Source organism: Aphelocoma coerulescens, chromosome 10 (assembly GCF_041296385.1).
Source record: "Aphelocoma coerulescens isolate FSJ_1873_10779 chromosome 10, UR_Acoe_1.0, whole genome shotgun sequence".
Lineage (NCBI taxonomy): Eukaryota > Metazoa > Chordata > Aves > Passeriformes > Corvidae > Aphelocoma > Aphelocoma coerulescens.
In genome coordinates, this window is record NC_091024.1 from 14,913,373 (window position 1) to 14,927,966 (window position 14,594).

At 35.4% G+C, this 14,594-nt stretch overlaps 2 protein-coding genes across 8 annotated transcripts in view; both read right to left on the bottom strand.

The window, feature by feature from the left end:
• THSD4 (thrombospondin type 1 domain containing 4) overlaps positions 1-728 on the bottom strand; it is a 279,213-nt gene extending 278,485 nt beyond the window's left edge. The window contains exon 1 of the mRNA XM_069026195.1: positions 592-728. The gene's annotated coding sequence lies outside the window, so the exon portion shown is untranslated. The remainder of the gene's footprint in view (positions 1-591) is intronic.
• A 2,769-nt stretch (positions 729-3,497) lies between these two features.
• Positions 3,498-14,594, bottom strand: part of LRRC49 (leucine rich repeat containing 49) — a 41,607-nt gene continuing 30,510 nt past the window's right edge. For all 7 annotated transcript variants that reach the window (XM_069025604.1, XM_069025605.1, XM_069025603.1 and 4 more), the window contains 5 exons: positions 12,715-12,952; positions 11,302-11,487; positions 7,381-7,490; positions 6,556-6,709; positions 3,498-4,556 (listed from right to left, as the gene is read on the bottom strand). In XM_069025604.1, the coding sequence (XP_068881705.1) occupies positions 4,350-4,556; positions 6,556-6,709; positions 7,381-7,490; positions 11,302-11,487; positions 12,715-12,952 (895 nt within the window). In that variant the 3' untranslated portion in view covers positions 3,498-4,349. The remainder of the gene's footprint in view (positions 4,557-6,555; positions 6,710-7,380; positions 7,491-11,301; positions 11,488-12,714; positions 12,953-14,594) is intronic.

Here is a 14,594-nt window from a genome sequence, read left to right on the forward strand (position 1 = left end):
TAAAAAAGAAAATAATTTCACTGGAACTGGGCTTCAAGATGTAGCAGAGTCTGTGTGATGTGGAAACAGAAAAAAGGAGTCTGTCTTCCCAATCCAACCAAATAGCCTCCATTGTGATTCTGAACATGCATGTGGACCTCCCAATCTAAATCACATATTTATGAATATTGCTTAATAAAAAGAATTAGCAAATATTTGCCTTGGCTTCTTTAAATAAACCAGCTAACAAAACCCAATTCATCCTGATGTGTCACTATGATAAAAAGTAACTGGATGCATCTGGAAGCACCATTGTCACTTTTACAGCCCATAGCTCTGGTTAAAAAAAAAAATGCATGCACTTGTCCTGAAATTATGGAATGTATACATACACTGAGGAGTCACTACTGTTTCCACAATAGCCAAACTTAATCTGCAGATCTGTTTTAATAGGTTAGGCTTTCTATTATTGTAATTATTTTAAGTAGTTTACATGATAAAAATAGCAGTGGAACAAGATTAATTCCCTTTTCTATAATGGAAAACAGTTTTCAGTTGTTTCTGGATTCAGATCTATCCCTTGGTCCCAGACAGTGTAGCTGTGTTACTTACTTCTATTAAAGCTCAGTTAAAACCTCTTCCCAGGACCTTTTTCTTCCTCATAACTGACAGCATCAGCTTTTGGTTTGCATCAATTGAATTTGTTCTCCCTGCTCCATTGTGGCAGCAAATATGCAGCTCTATTGCTTTTTCAGATCCTGCATAAAAAGGAACGTATGAAATACAGCTCCTCATCAGTCTCCTTACTAAAGATCAAATTTCAGTTGCATAACAGTGACTCTGCATGATGCAATGGGGCCTTCGTGTGTGAGACAGCTAGACTGAAACTGAAAAAAATATCCTACATCATTATCTACCTTTGTCTGGACATAGAAGAAATTTGTCTCAGGAAATAAGTAAATCGCATAAATAATTCAAAAATTAATCCAAAAAGTTTTCAAAAGACTTAAAACAATATCTTTTTAACCATCAAGATGATTTCTAGTTAACATACCGATATTTTACAGTACTAGTTCCTGTCTTGTGCCGAAGTCAGGCTACGTGAGAGGATCACAGTCCACTTTGGATGGGATATCAGTGAAATATTAACAGCATCAAAATTCAGTTTTATGTGACATTTAAAGGCTTTTGAAGAAGAAAAAAAAAAGTGCTTTCAGACTGGAAGATTTTATTAAAAGGTCCCGAGCTTCAATATCAATTGCTATTTTAACTCATCAGTTTACACCTGTAACTACAGAAAGTTCATATATGTGGCACTCAGGTTTCAGAACATCTAAGACTTTGCTCTTTATATGACCTTCAAATTTTTAGGTACATGGAAACTCCCTAATAAGCAACTACAGGAGTGTATCTCGTGAGTCAATATGAACTAACAAATAGTTTGGGTAACCACATAAACAACATATAGCATGCTAACAATTTTAAGATCCTCGATCTGCTGAAAATTCTATGCACTCTTAGGTCTAACATCACTTTAATCCATCACTTGATTCGTAAAAAGAATTAGTAAATAAGTAAGTTCCTTTTTTTCCTACTGGTTTTATGTGAAAAGAACATATGAACCCAACATTAATCTTTTCTTCATTTGTAATAGCTGCCTACCTACCTTCACTTCAGCCATTTAGCAATCCTGTTATGAAACAGCTGCTATTAGTGAAAAAAGTCCAAACTGGCAGCATTCACAGACCACTAGGAACACAGAGCATTTTAAGACGTTTCGACAACTCCCCATCAATACCCTCTGATTCATTTTTTCAAGACCCTACCTTAAAGCCTCAAACCAGGATTATACTTCTAAAGCCTCAATATCAAAGTCTGGCTTTTCTCTTGATTTTCCCATGGAGGACTTCCTGTTCCTCTAGACCAATACAACCTTCTTAGAACATTTTTTTCCACTCTTTTACTGCTGCTGAATCTGATTCAAAAGGGGCCCATCTGTCCCAGCTACATCATCAGGAGAGCTCTGCACTTTCACACAGCTGCCGAGGTTTCTGTCCCCATGCAGAAGCTGGAATTGCTCCACCCACCCCCTTGGCACAGAAATTATGTAAAGTAATTGATAGATCCAAAAACATATTGCACGATCATTTCTATGCTGGCTGTTTCTCTAATGTAAACTCTCATTTTCCCACATCTTGCAGGGCCCTAATTTGTTCCTTTAATAAAATGCACCATGAAACTTGAGAGTGCAATTTTCCAATGGAAAGGAAAAAATCCCATCAAATAAACTAATCTTACTATAAATTCCATGAAGCAGTTCAAAAAGCCCAGATAGGTGATAGAATTTAATAGAAGCAATCAACTACTGGAGCAGTTTCTTCGAGAATTCTAACACTTCCTTAGAATTTAAGTGAATTAACCTCCACTACATTCTGCAGACTGAAAAGCAACTACCTGCAAGTATAACATGAACCAAATGGAAAAGTGCATTTAACAGTACCCATGTCACTGTTAACCTGTCACATGTTCTGAAAAGAGATTTTCTCAGACAATTTAGATATCCCAGCTTAATCTGAATGCAAGCAGACTGCACTCTCCAAAATACCTGTGACCACTTGATTCCTGCTACTCATTCAAGGCTCAGAGAGTTTGGTCTGTTCAGCCTGGAGAAGAGTCATGGGAGACCTTAAAGCACCTTCCAGTGCTTATGATGGCTCCAAGAGAGCTGGAGAGGGACTTTGAACAGGGGCATGTGGTGATAGGACAAGGGGGAATGGCTTTAAATGAAAAAGGGAAGATTTAGATTGGATATATGGAAGAAATTATTTCCTGGGAGGGTGGTAAGGCCCTGGCACAGGCTGCCCAGAGAAGCTGTGGCTGCCCCATCCCTCAAAGTGTTCAAGGCCAGGCTGGACATGGCTTTGGGAAACCTGGGCTAGTGGAAAGTGTCCCTGCCCATGGCAGGGCACTGGAACTAGATGGTAATTAAAGTCCATTCCAACCCAAAGCATTCTATGATTCCATGATTTTCTGGGCATAAAAACTCATTAAACTGTATCTGCATCTCTGCTTTGACAGAAAATATCTTTTAGATTGGCTCAAAAGTAAATTTACTTTTAAGCTCTTAGAAACCCTCGCAGGAAGTTTTCTTTAGTTTCTTTTCTAGAAATTACCCTAAGTAAAATAAGAACAATTTTAATTAAGTAAAAAAATGCACAAAATTTTAGATTTAGTTAAGATACAATGGAACTAAAAAATTAAATTTAAATGGCACAACTTTCTACCTGCATCTAAATGCTATCCATGGCAATCAGCTGGACTTGTTAATACTTCCTAAATTCAATTTCTGGACAGAAGCTGGCAAGCTGATTATTGTGGGAATTACTGTACTATGGAATGGGGTTTTTTTCTACCCATTCACAGTGATTTTGGGGCAAGTTGTGTCTCATCTCTTCGTACAGCATTAAGGAGAAGTCTTTTCTTTGCACATAGTACTTCTTTACAGTATCTGTGAAGGGTAAAAGTGAAGAATTTATTTTTATTGATAATATGAAATTTTCACACAGTCACAGGAATGAATTACAACTGAATAGTAGTCATCAGTCTCCCTACCAAATGTAATGCATGCATTTTAGCTCACTTGATCTTGACAAACCTCAGAAGATAGTAATCAAGAAACAAAATAAATTATATTAACATATTTTAACAAAATAAAAATAAAGCTCAAGTGAATAGACCTTGGAATCATATTTTACCTATAACAATTCACACAACCTTATTAGTGAAATTAGTGAAAAACATTTGAAATCAAGTTTGGGCAACTTGTTCAGTTGAAAATTAGGCTCATTAAATGTCAATATTCTGAGCACTCTCATGTGAAAAAGTGTTCTATAATCTCACAAATTAAACAACAATATTAAGTCTTCATCGAGTTCATGGTGTAAAAATAATTTATTAGCTTTTGATCATAAAAAAATTAGCTATCTTCCTGGGTTTTTTAAACAGCAGCAGTCAAAAAAGTGACAACTGAAAAGTGTTCAATAAAAATAAGGCAAGCATTGCAAATTTGCTCTTAAAAATCAATGCTGTAGCACTACAGAATCAAGGGTAGCAAAAAAAAAATAAACAACTTAATAAAACAATCACCAAGTCATTTCTATGCTACCACTTTGGTTAGCCAAGGAAGCATTGGTAAACAGTATGAAAGTAAACTTTTATTTCAAAACTATTAAGAGTTTAATTAAGATTTAAAGGCATCCCTTTGGGGGAGGAAGTGAAGTATGCCCTAGTGATGATAATTTTATTAGTTTATGTTTGTAAAACATGACAGAATACTGAACCAAAAGCTTGCAAGACAACATGACTTGACTCTACTGTTTCTGATCAGTGATCCGCTGGAGGCAGAGCTTCATGTAGGAGTTTTTATTGCGTATTTCTATCACTGCATCTCTGACGAGTTCAATGAACATCTGAGGCCAGAGCTTCTGCAACGACTCATTTTTCATATTGATGTCAGCTGCTTCTTTCACTAAGTTCTCAACGTATGTCTGGCAAAATGTTTTTCTTTCCTTGATTTCCTGCATGAGAGAAAAATTACACAATGTATAAGAAAAAGGGAAAAAAGGTTAAACAAGAGCAAATCCAAAAAAAACCCTCACAAAAATTGACTGAATTAAAGAACACAGCAATTAGCAGGCAGATGCTTTTGTGTACTTTCTCCTCTTGGTTTCAAGTTGCATGGCCCAGGGTCTTTGTCAAGCTTTTATGAGTGTGGCCACAGAACCTTAGTGTATTCATAATATTCATACTATATTAAGTCATTAATTCATCTGAAATTAACTTTTAAGTAATTATATAAGTATCTTTTAACAGCAGTACAAGTTTTGTTGCTTTCTGGCATAGTAGTGAAAATTTACAGAAACTTTAAGCACTAAACTACTTTTCCTTCTCTCCCTTCCCAGAATTCCATCCTTACAGTACAACAGTTGAAAAGTATATGTTTCTCTACCTGCCCTAACAAGAACATTATCATAGAAAAACATGCCAGTACTCATCCTTTTCCACAGGCATGCTGGTAAGTGCTGGTTCCTAATGTGTACTACATTAGATACTGAAGTGAGACAAACCTTTAAAAATAATAAAAAGATACTGCGCTTTGTGCAACTACCAGCTCTGCATTTTAGTAACTCAAACTCTATTAATCTCTGCTTCTGCAAAGTTTCTATAAAATGCCTTAAGCTTTAAATAATAAGTTATATTGGAGGTAAATACCTAACTAGTTTGAATGGTGGCATTGTTAAAAATGTTAGATCATGCTTAAGGCCACCAAAACAGAAGTTTTCTTTAACGAATAATAAAGCCGAGAAAATGCTTTTCAGCAGTTTCAGCTAAAACCCCAAATTACTCATCAAAGACCCAGGACTGTCATCTTCAGCAATACACTTATTCAGCCACATTTATTATGTTAGTTTACTGCTACTGGGGAACTGGAAGGAGTCCTTTTTGCCAGGATGTATTCTTGTGACACCCTGCAGTACCTGCTGCCACATGCACAATGCTATAGCAAAGGACGAGGTGGGAATTGCTGCACTGGGAGGAGAAAACAACACATTTATTTAATGGACTGTACAAATACTAAGCTCATTTTATTTTATTATAGGTCTGGTTCCATGGGAAAGGGCAACAGGAATACCTCACTGTCTTACTCTTGTGCAATTCAAAGATTTAAGAGCTACTACCACAGCTTTTGAGGCTAAAACGTTTTCTTAATTTAATCTCTCCACACATGCAGCCACTGTCTCCTTTTTATGCTGTGGATCTGAGATAACAAAACCACAATGGAATAACAGAATTCAGTGATTACTGAACTTAATTTAATTTCTTGCACTAGAGGATTTATATATTTCCACATAATCAAAAAGCAAACAATGGGACAAATGTGGGAAGCAGAGTGCATACAGTTAGAACTCATGATGATTGTTCAGAAGGGAGACTGTGGCTGAAAAAATCATATTCTCCCTGGGAACAATATCCCTCTGCCCAAGCAAAAGAGTTAGCAGATCAGAAACACAAACTAAAACAAGCGTGACTGATGCACTTGTCTGAAACAAGCAGGTTGCAATTTTATTAATAATAACCTAATACATTTCCTATATATTTATTTTCCTGTAGCTCATTTAAAAGTGAGGAAGCAGCTTTTTATTACTACAGCCTGCACTACCTCATGTGTTGTCTGAAGGTGTTCTTCACCAATTAACTCAGGGAAAATCTAACATGTGCAATATACATTTTTCTTCCTAAAAAACTGTGCTCATTCCATATGGCTTGTAGGTAAGAATGTATTTCTGAGACTGTGACACTGTTCAGGAGCCCCTTCATCAAAGACAGAAACTAAGAATTTTCCAGTGTTCTGAGAAAAAGATGAGTTAAATGTTTGATCAGATATGTAAATATGTTAAGCAGTTATCTTTTAAAACCACCATTCTCAACAGCACAACTGAAACAGATAAATTCAATGAGTAGTAGCCTAAGGTTACGTAATAGAAAATATAAGTATTTTGTAATGATATATTTTACCTCAAGCTTCTCCGTATGAAAATCCTTTGTCATGTAATTCAACATTGCTCGAGCTGTGCTTTCCCCTCCACTTCTTCTGTTATCACTACTTTCCTCACTCCCAACCCCAGATTTCTTTCCCTTTCCCTCCAGCAGATAATGGAATTGCTTCTTCCTGTGAAATGAGATTTACAGTCCTAATTATAGAAAAATTTTAAGTGCAGATGTTTCTAGCTATTGTGAGGGGGGAGTTTCTCCTTTGGAACATACACTTTTGAGCTTTGAAGTATATTATACTCTCACGTTATTCAAAATAGATATGACTCTAGATGTCCCTTCATTAATTTATCTCTAAACAACTTACTTTGATATTTATCACATAGCATCTCCTAAATAGGAAGTCTTGCAGTTTTAACTTTTATTAAGTACTCATCTATAGAAGACAAAAAATACAGGGGGTTCACCTTTTTTTACGGTACAACTCTTAAATCTGTTAACCATTAATTACCCACTATAAAATACCCACTAAAAATAGCCAGTTCTCATCATGAAGGTCCAAAAGTCTTCATCAATCCCCGTAGAAATGGAGAATTGAGCATGTAGTTCATTTGTGTGCACATGCCTTTTCATCTCCTCAGCAGACTTCATACAAGTTCTGTGAAAACCTCTGGCTACATGGACCAGGAAGATGGTAACACTTGTGCATTATGCAGAGGACCTATCTTCTAGAAGATGGTATTTGTGAAAGTTTTATCTTTTTACCTAAAAAGAACTTATCATAAGAGTGTGCAAAAGAGTCAAACAACATGTCCTGGACAAACTCCAGTTCTGTTTCTTGTATTTTACCTGGATTCTCCAAATAATGAAAGCATGCGATAATGTGGCAGCTCTGAAGATGCCACATATGCCAGAATGCCAAAGAGCCTTTCTGCCTTTACAATATCATTTTCAGTAATCTGTGAGGGAGTGGGAAGGGAAGGGAAAAAAAAATTACATTTCAAAATTAGCACATTCATATTTCATTACATATGTACATTGAGAATTAACTGAAATTTGTTATACAGAACACTGTACACAGAACTGTTGCAGGCACATCTTCAAAACATAAATTTGCTTTTACTGGCACTTCAAATGTACTTTGGAAGAAACCAAATGAGGTACTGGTGCTTGTTTTATTTCCGGTAATTCTGGATATTTTAATGTATATATATGCTGACCTGTGCTTCATGATAGTCTTCGTGAAATGAGAAATTTTAGAAAGGTTCCTTACATTCATTTTCTGAAGGCCAGACATATTTATTCTGCTTGATACTGTATGCACTTACAGAAGGTCTACTGGAAAATTTCTGATTAAGTTATGCTGGAGAAACAGAAAGATTCTAGGCATGCACATGTGAAAAGATAACTTACAGACTCTCTTATTTTGGCAGCATCATGGAAAAGGCTTTATAAAAGAGAAGCTTTAGAGGGAAAACATTTTCTCTGCATTTTTCTCCTGCAAATAAGTGTTCACTCATTGTATTTCTCTAAATGTCTGCCACACTGTTGTTCCAATATTAAGTTACAGCTGTCTCTTTAAACTAACTGAATGGTTGAAAAATTTTAAGGATTCATTTTATACAAAATTGAAAAGTGTAAAGAAAGTGGAAGGGATTCATTCTTTGATGGTGGTGGTGATTATTTTTTTTCTGTCTTAGCTCGTAATCTCTGGAGACCATGGCCTGCGTTTCTCCTACCCTGATGGCCAGACTATGAACTGACTTCAACTGCCAAAAGTTTGTTGGCACAGTTTCAGGACTCCTGGCTTTGTACTGAGTGCAGAAGCAATCTTTATGATCATCTAAGTCTGACCTGGATAACAGCTAACACTGGACAAAGAAATTTACTCATTGACTTCTTAACTTCTGGACGAAATTTAATTTCTATTCATCTTATAACATACTTTGGGAAAGGAAGCCATTACAAATACACTACAATACTCACAATATTTACTAAGCAGTTCCAGACAAACTTTGTATTCTGTGTTATTCAAATGTGTGACTAAAATGGAATTTTGATCCACATTAACAGACTTTTATTGTATTCTTGTGTAATGTTTAGAGACTATACAATCTACACTTGCCTAAAGTATACTGTAACAGCATAATGCAGGGGTAAATTCAATGGAAACACAGATCAAGAAATTAGAAATGTAAAATCAACTCCATTTTCACAGTCTCTGGAATTGTTCATTTTCACTTAAAATTAAATAAGTCTTACTTAGTAGCCTAGGAGTAGATGACCTTGCTGAACAGTCTGTAACAGAAGCAAGGTCTGAAACAAAGAACACAGAAGGCAGCTAGGGAAACAAAGCCCAGTGCAGGCAGAAATGCCTGCTGGAGAAATAAGTGATTTTAATGTATTTATTTATGTTAAGAGAAGCATAAGGACCAGGTCAACAGAGACAGCAATGCTGAATACACTCTCCAGCTCACAAAAACTCATATTCTCTATCTTACTGCGGTGCATTGTTTGCTCCATTAATCACAAAAAGATTATAACGGTAGTATCACATAAATGTAAGGCTTTATGCCTGCTCCTTGCCAAGTACACAGAACAGGCACCAACTGTGCCAGCAGGCCCAGCTCAGGGAAAGGGATGCATCTGCCACACTGTATCCTATACCACTGGGTGGACAGCAGACTGGAGGGTTTGATAACTTCAAACCTTGATGACTTAGAACTAATCTTAGATTACTATCGCTGGGAAAAACTTCCATTAGTATCTCAATAAAGACAATTTGCTCCTTCACGTTAGTAAAAGTAACAACTGGACAAGGGAACAGAATCATTGTTAGTGGGAGACCAACACTCGGCTTCTAGCCTGGAATATGAAAGGAATGGAGGAGGAAGGCTGGGGAGAAAATAAAAAGTTTTTAAAAGAGTTTTTTACAGTTTAAAAGTGCTAGAGTTACACACTTTATTTAGTTAATTCAGTTAGTATATTTTGCTTTTACTTTGCAACTCTGTGTAGCTCAGAGCTGACAACACAATAGTCACCGCAAACATTGCACACAAATGGCAATCAGAATAGCAGACTATGCACATTTCCATTTCTGTCATCTGAAACTGTTATTTAGGGTTGATCTAAGGTCTGAGAATCACTTCAGGGGTTGTATTCTTCACATTGAAACAGAATTTTCTATTACTCATGTTAATAGGTAATGTACATCTGTAAATCTGGATATCATAAATTCTGCTGGAGGGTAATGAAAAACAGCAATCAAAGTTCATCTCTTTCTTGCTTGCTATGACACTTTTCAAATGATTAAGGACACTAGGGAAAAAAATCCTGTATGTGCATCTTCATGTAGTGTGGTCTGGCTGAAAAAGTTTGTTGAGGACAAAAATGTTGTTGTCATCCATATTTAAGATCTGCTATATGTCCTACATAAAATCATGCTGCGCTGCATGTGCTCCATTTACTAAATTAATCCCCAAGAACTATTAAATACAAAGTTTTCCTTCAGAGACTGAACTTGTTGACCTTGAGATTGTAACAAAAAGTCTACTAAAACAGTTGTGTTACTTTCTTTCTCCATGAACACCAAACAGGCACGATTTACCTTCTCTTTGTTTTTCATCTGAATCACTAGTGTTGATTTTGAAAATATGATGCAGTAAAAAAAGAAATAAACTTTCTATTTTTTTAATCAAATTTGAAGATCATTTTTTTCAGCAAAGTACTAAATTCGAGGTTATTATATATTTTTTCATGGGATTACTGACTATCACTTTATTTTTTTCCTTTTAAGATACTGTGCTGTTGGAGTGAGTCCTATTTCCATCCATCCTTTCTTTGCTAGTTAATTAATTTAAGCTCTTTACCCACTCCTGCTCTTCTGAGCAACTAATATATGTTTTATACAACTAAAACCAAGCAAACCACAACATCCAGCTTTGGCTGAATCAGATAACAAGTATATCTAATCCAAAACATATGATGATGACCAAATTAAAATACCAGATCTAAATGCTAAAGCTGTGTATTATTTTTGCTCTAATTAACTTCCATAACATCTCTTAAACTTATTTAGCATTTAAAATTGAATATGCATTCAAACATTGTGTTGCATTGTAACTATTTTCACCCCCTTTATGATCAAAGCTCAAGTCGAAAATAGCTGGTTTATATGCTTGAATAAATTTACTTTCAGTTGATGTAAAAGGGAATACAAAGTACAAAGAACAGCAATATTAGTGTCCTAACTTTCTATTTATTTAAACATAAAATGCACACCCAACAAAAAAATCCACACTAAAGATCTTGTATATAGCAAGCAGGAAAAAAAAAATCTATTTGACAGACTTTTCCTGTGACAGACTTAAAGCAGAAAATATGACTATGGTATTTTATAACACTGGCAATTATAAATAATCATATACAGTAAACTACTAAGGAGTCTGTCAAACACAGTTTTTGCATAAGTATTCAATGTCAGCGCTGTGATTTTATGAAAAAACAATAAACAAGTGCTTCTTGAAATCAGGTAAAATTGTGCAGTTCTTTAATACTAATAATTTCACATCAATTTATTGAATAATATTAATCTTAATATTAATTGCACAACAAATTACATGTTGAAGTCTACTTAAATCTTTTCCCCCTTATTATTGATAAGACACTGACAGGGTTGTGCTCATTTTATTAGGAATTCATCTGCTCTTTTAAAAACAACACTAATTTATCCTCTAAGACCAATTATAAGAAAGAGCAACACCATCCTACCTTCACTCCATTTATCTTCTGTAGATTAAAATGGTTCAGTCTGAACAGAACATAGTACTTCCACAAAGCGAAGTTGACAACCGGATTTCCCTGAGGATCAACTGTCAACTGTTCCATGCGATGCATCTCAGCCAATGCACTGAACTGCTGCAGCGCCACAAGATTTGTCTCCTTAAACTTCAGGTGCTAAAAAAAGTCAAACCCCAATAAATTAAATAAGGAAACAATAGAGTGAACACAGTGATTCCTATTCTGTGTCACTCAATTTTCAAACTGTAACAGTCATGTGTCTGATGAAGCAACCGAGCTCATTTCATTTGAGGTCTCTGTAGCAAAATACATCAATCAACCAACTGCTGTATTCCATATACTAAGAGATGTCAACATTACAAGCCCCAAGCAAGGTATAAATTCTTTACTTAGAGCGGGAATATTTTCAATGTTACATAAAGCAATGATACTACTTAAACAATGTTTACTTTTACTTCTGCAAGTAAAGCATCTGCAACATCTACACATAAAAGTACAATATATGCTTTTAAAATATTCTGACTTTTTTGGGCACAGGATGCTGGCCTAACTCATACCCTGCCCTACACTAATGCTCCTATGAGCATGGTGTATGCTACATAGTAGCATTATTGTGGAAAGAGGAAGGAGGAAAAATTGATGATGAAGGTAAAAATTTAGTTGTGATTCTGCTATCGCCCACAAATTTTTCCCCACCCACACTGAAACAATTGTTTCACTAAGACAGATAAATTTGTCTTAAGCTCCCCACAAATTTATCAATCTCAATTAAACCATTAAGTTTTGTTATACTCAAAATCTCTAGAAGCAGCAGGGAGCTCAAGAGCCAATCAGTCTGAGCTAAGAGTTGTTTATGTTTGTTATGTCTATGTTAGTATTTGCATCAAAATGACTGATTTGAATGTCCAAGAAAAAAAGAGAGAGATATACTGAAGAGACTTCTCATTTATGTTGCTTTTCTTCATCAGGAAGTGATGAACTTCAAGAACTGTACTGATTTAGTTAGCTCTGCCTTCTAATCTTCATCTTTTAATCCTATCAGCAATTTGATCTTTGAACTCACAGCACAAATGAAGTCTTCCTGATACCATGGATCCATAACAGCAGTATGGAACCATAATACTGTATTTACACACAAGCTTTGCAACTTAATTAGGTAGGTCAAAGGAATTAAAAGAAATAAAAATCAGGCTGAAAAGAAATCTAAATTTAAATTATTGATTTTTAAGGATCAGGTTTAGCATTATAATGCAAGAAAATACACAATTCATAACTCTATCTATTTACATGAAAGCACTCATTGGGGGCTATGCCAAAGTAGAGGTTTTATTCAAGAATGCATATTCCATAGATGTTCAGGGCTGAAGTATGAGGCATACTCACCACACAGTTAGGAAATTTTGTCTTCAGTTTTACTAACACTTGAACAATTTCATCAAATTCTATGAACATAAAGGAAACTGTGGCAATAATGGCAGCTGTTTGAACACTCCAGTTTCGATCCAGACACTCCAGTGCCCCAGCACCATACAAGCCAAGAGTGTCTCCTTCCACTTCCACTAAATGAGACTCCAGAACAGACAAGCCTTGTACTGCGCTGCTCAGGATTGTATCAAGAGATCTGTAGAGGAAATAAAAATATAGTGATATAAATGAGATTATTTTGAAATAATATCATCACTCTACTGAATAACAGCCCTTTCTTTTACCAAATTTCAACTGTCAAATACAATGGCATTTCTAAGCATTCATTCATTTTCAGTACCCCATCTGGTTCAAATACACTAAAGGCTGGGAAACCCTTTTTCCATCAAGTAACACTGTATATGTTCTACTTCTTCAGCAAAAAAGCTCTGGGTGTATTTGAGTTGGTGATGGGGTCAAATTAAATAAAGAGTCCATTCATATTTAATAATCGGCTTAAAAATTTTAGCTCACAATGCTAACCTAGCATGTTTCATATTGCTTTAGATATCTAAATGCAATTTCAAACAATTAAACACATCTTCAAACAATGTATTTATTTAAGCAATGTCCCCTTCACATTCTGTTTGCTATATGAAATGTAAAAGTTACGACATGAGCAGTAACTCAAGCATTTCTTTAAAAAAATGTGATCTTTCCAAATCACAAGAGCAATTTTAAAATTAAGCAATAAATCCAGGTATTTGTGAACTCTGGTCTCTTTTTTTCCTACTGGACCTAAAGTGTACATAGAACTCAAGATGAGCACAAATTACAGGTTTAGAAAATTATGTAATGATTGTTATTATTTTATTCTTTACCACATTCCTAGTCTTTTTAATGTATTTTGACTAGTAGCAATCACTTGACTGATGTTCTCTTGACAATAACAATCAGAACTCTAAAATTTCACTCAGCTGAAAATGTTGAGAACCCATCACTTCATATGTGAAGCTCTAATTACTTATCTATGCTGAATTTCACCTGCAATTTTATTGCTTAGGAGCTCATCTTGAAATTCTTCACTATGATAAAACATGTACATAAAAACAGCAGCATTTCTGAAGCAATGGAAATTTTTTCATTAACAGAACAACAATCATACTGCTATAGCTACATTGACTTGGTCATGGGGGAGGATTACCAACACTGAATTAAATGGCAAAGAAACCAAGCAGGCAAGAAAGCAGTGGCTAAATGCATTCAACGGAAAGCTTTGGAAGCACAAGTATAGAAAAGATGATGGCAATTTAAAAATACTAAGGAAAAAATGTTTCAAAAGATGTAGCACTTGACTGGAGATAAGAACTAGTTCTAGCCAATAATAGACTGAAACTCAGATGGGTTCCCCTTGTGAGAGACAAAGACTTCATGAGCATCCCTGGCATTTCCAGCATTGACCAGGGATGGCAGGAAGCTATACTTGCGGTTGAATTTGTGCAGACTATTTTTTCAGGCATTTGCCTGAGCTAACCAAGGTTGAAGTGCTTTGGTTTTAGTCAATCCAAGTAATATATTGTTCATTAAGTTCTGCAGTGGGTTCTGGCCACATAGCCACCTTTTTAGATGCAAATAAGCAAAAATAGTATATATGAAACCAAGAATACTAAAAATTATCTTGAGAATAAAACTAAGCCTGGTACTGCTACTGTTAAAACAGCATGGGCGTGAAAGCAGTCCAATAAAAGATGCTGCAGTCCAAACTAAGAGCATGAATACTACTGTGAAACCTCTTGATACACAAAGAGGTTACAAATCTTCATAATGCTCATACATCTTCATTTTGTTCATTTAAACTG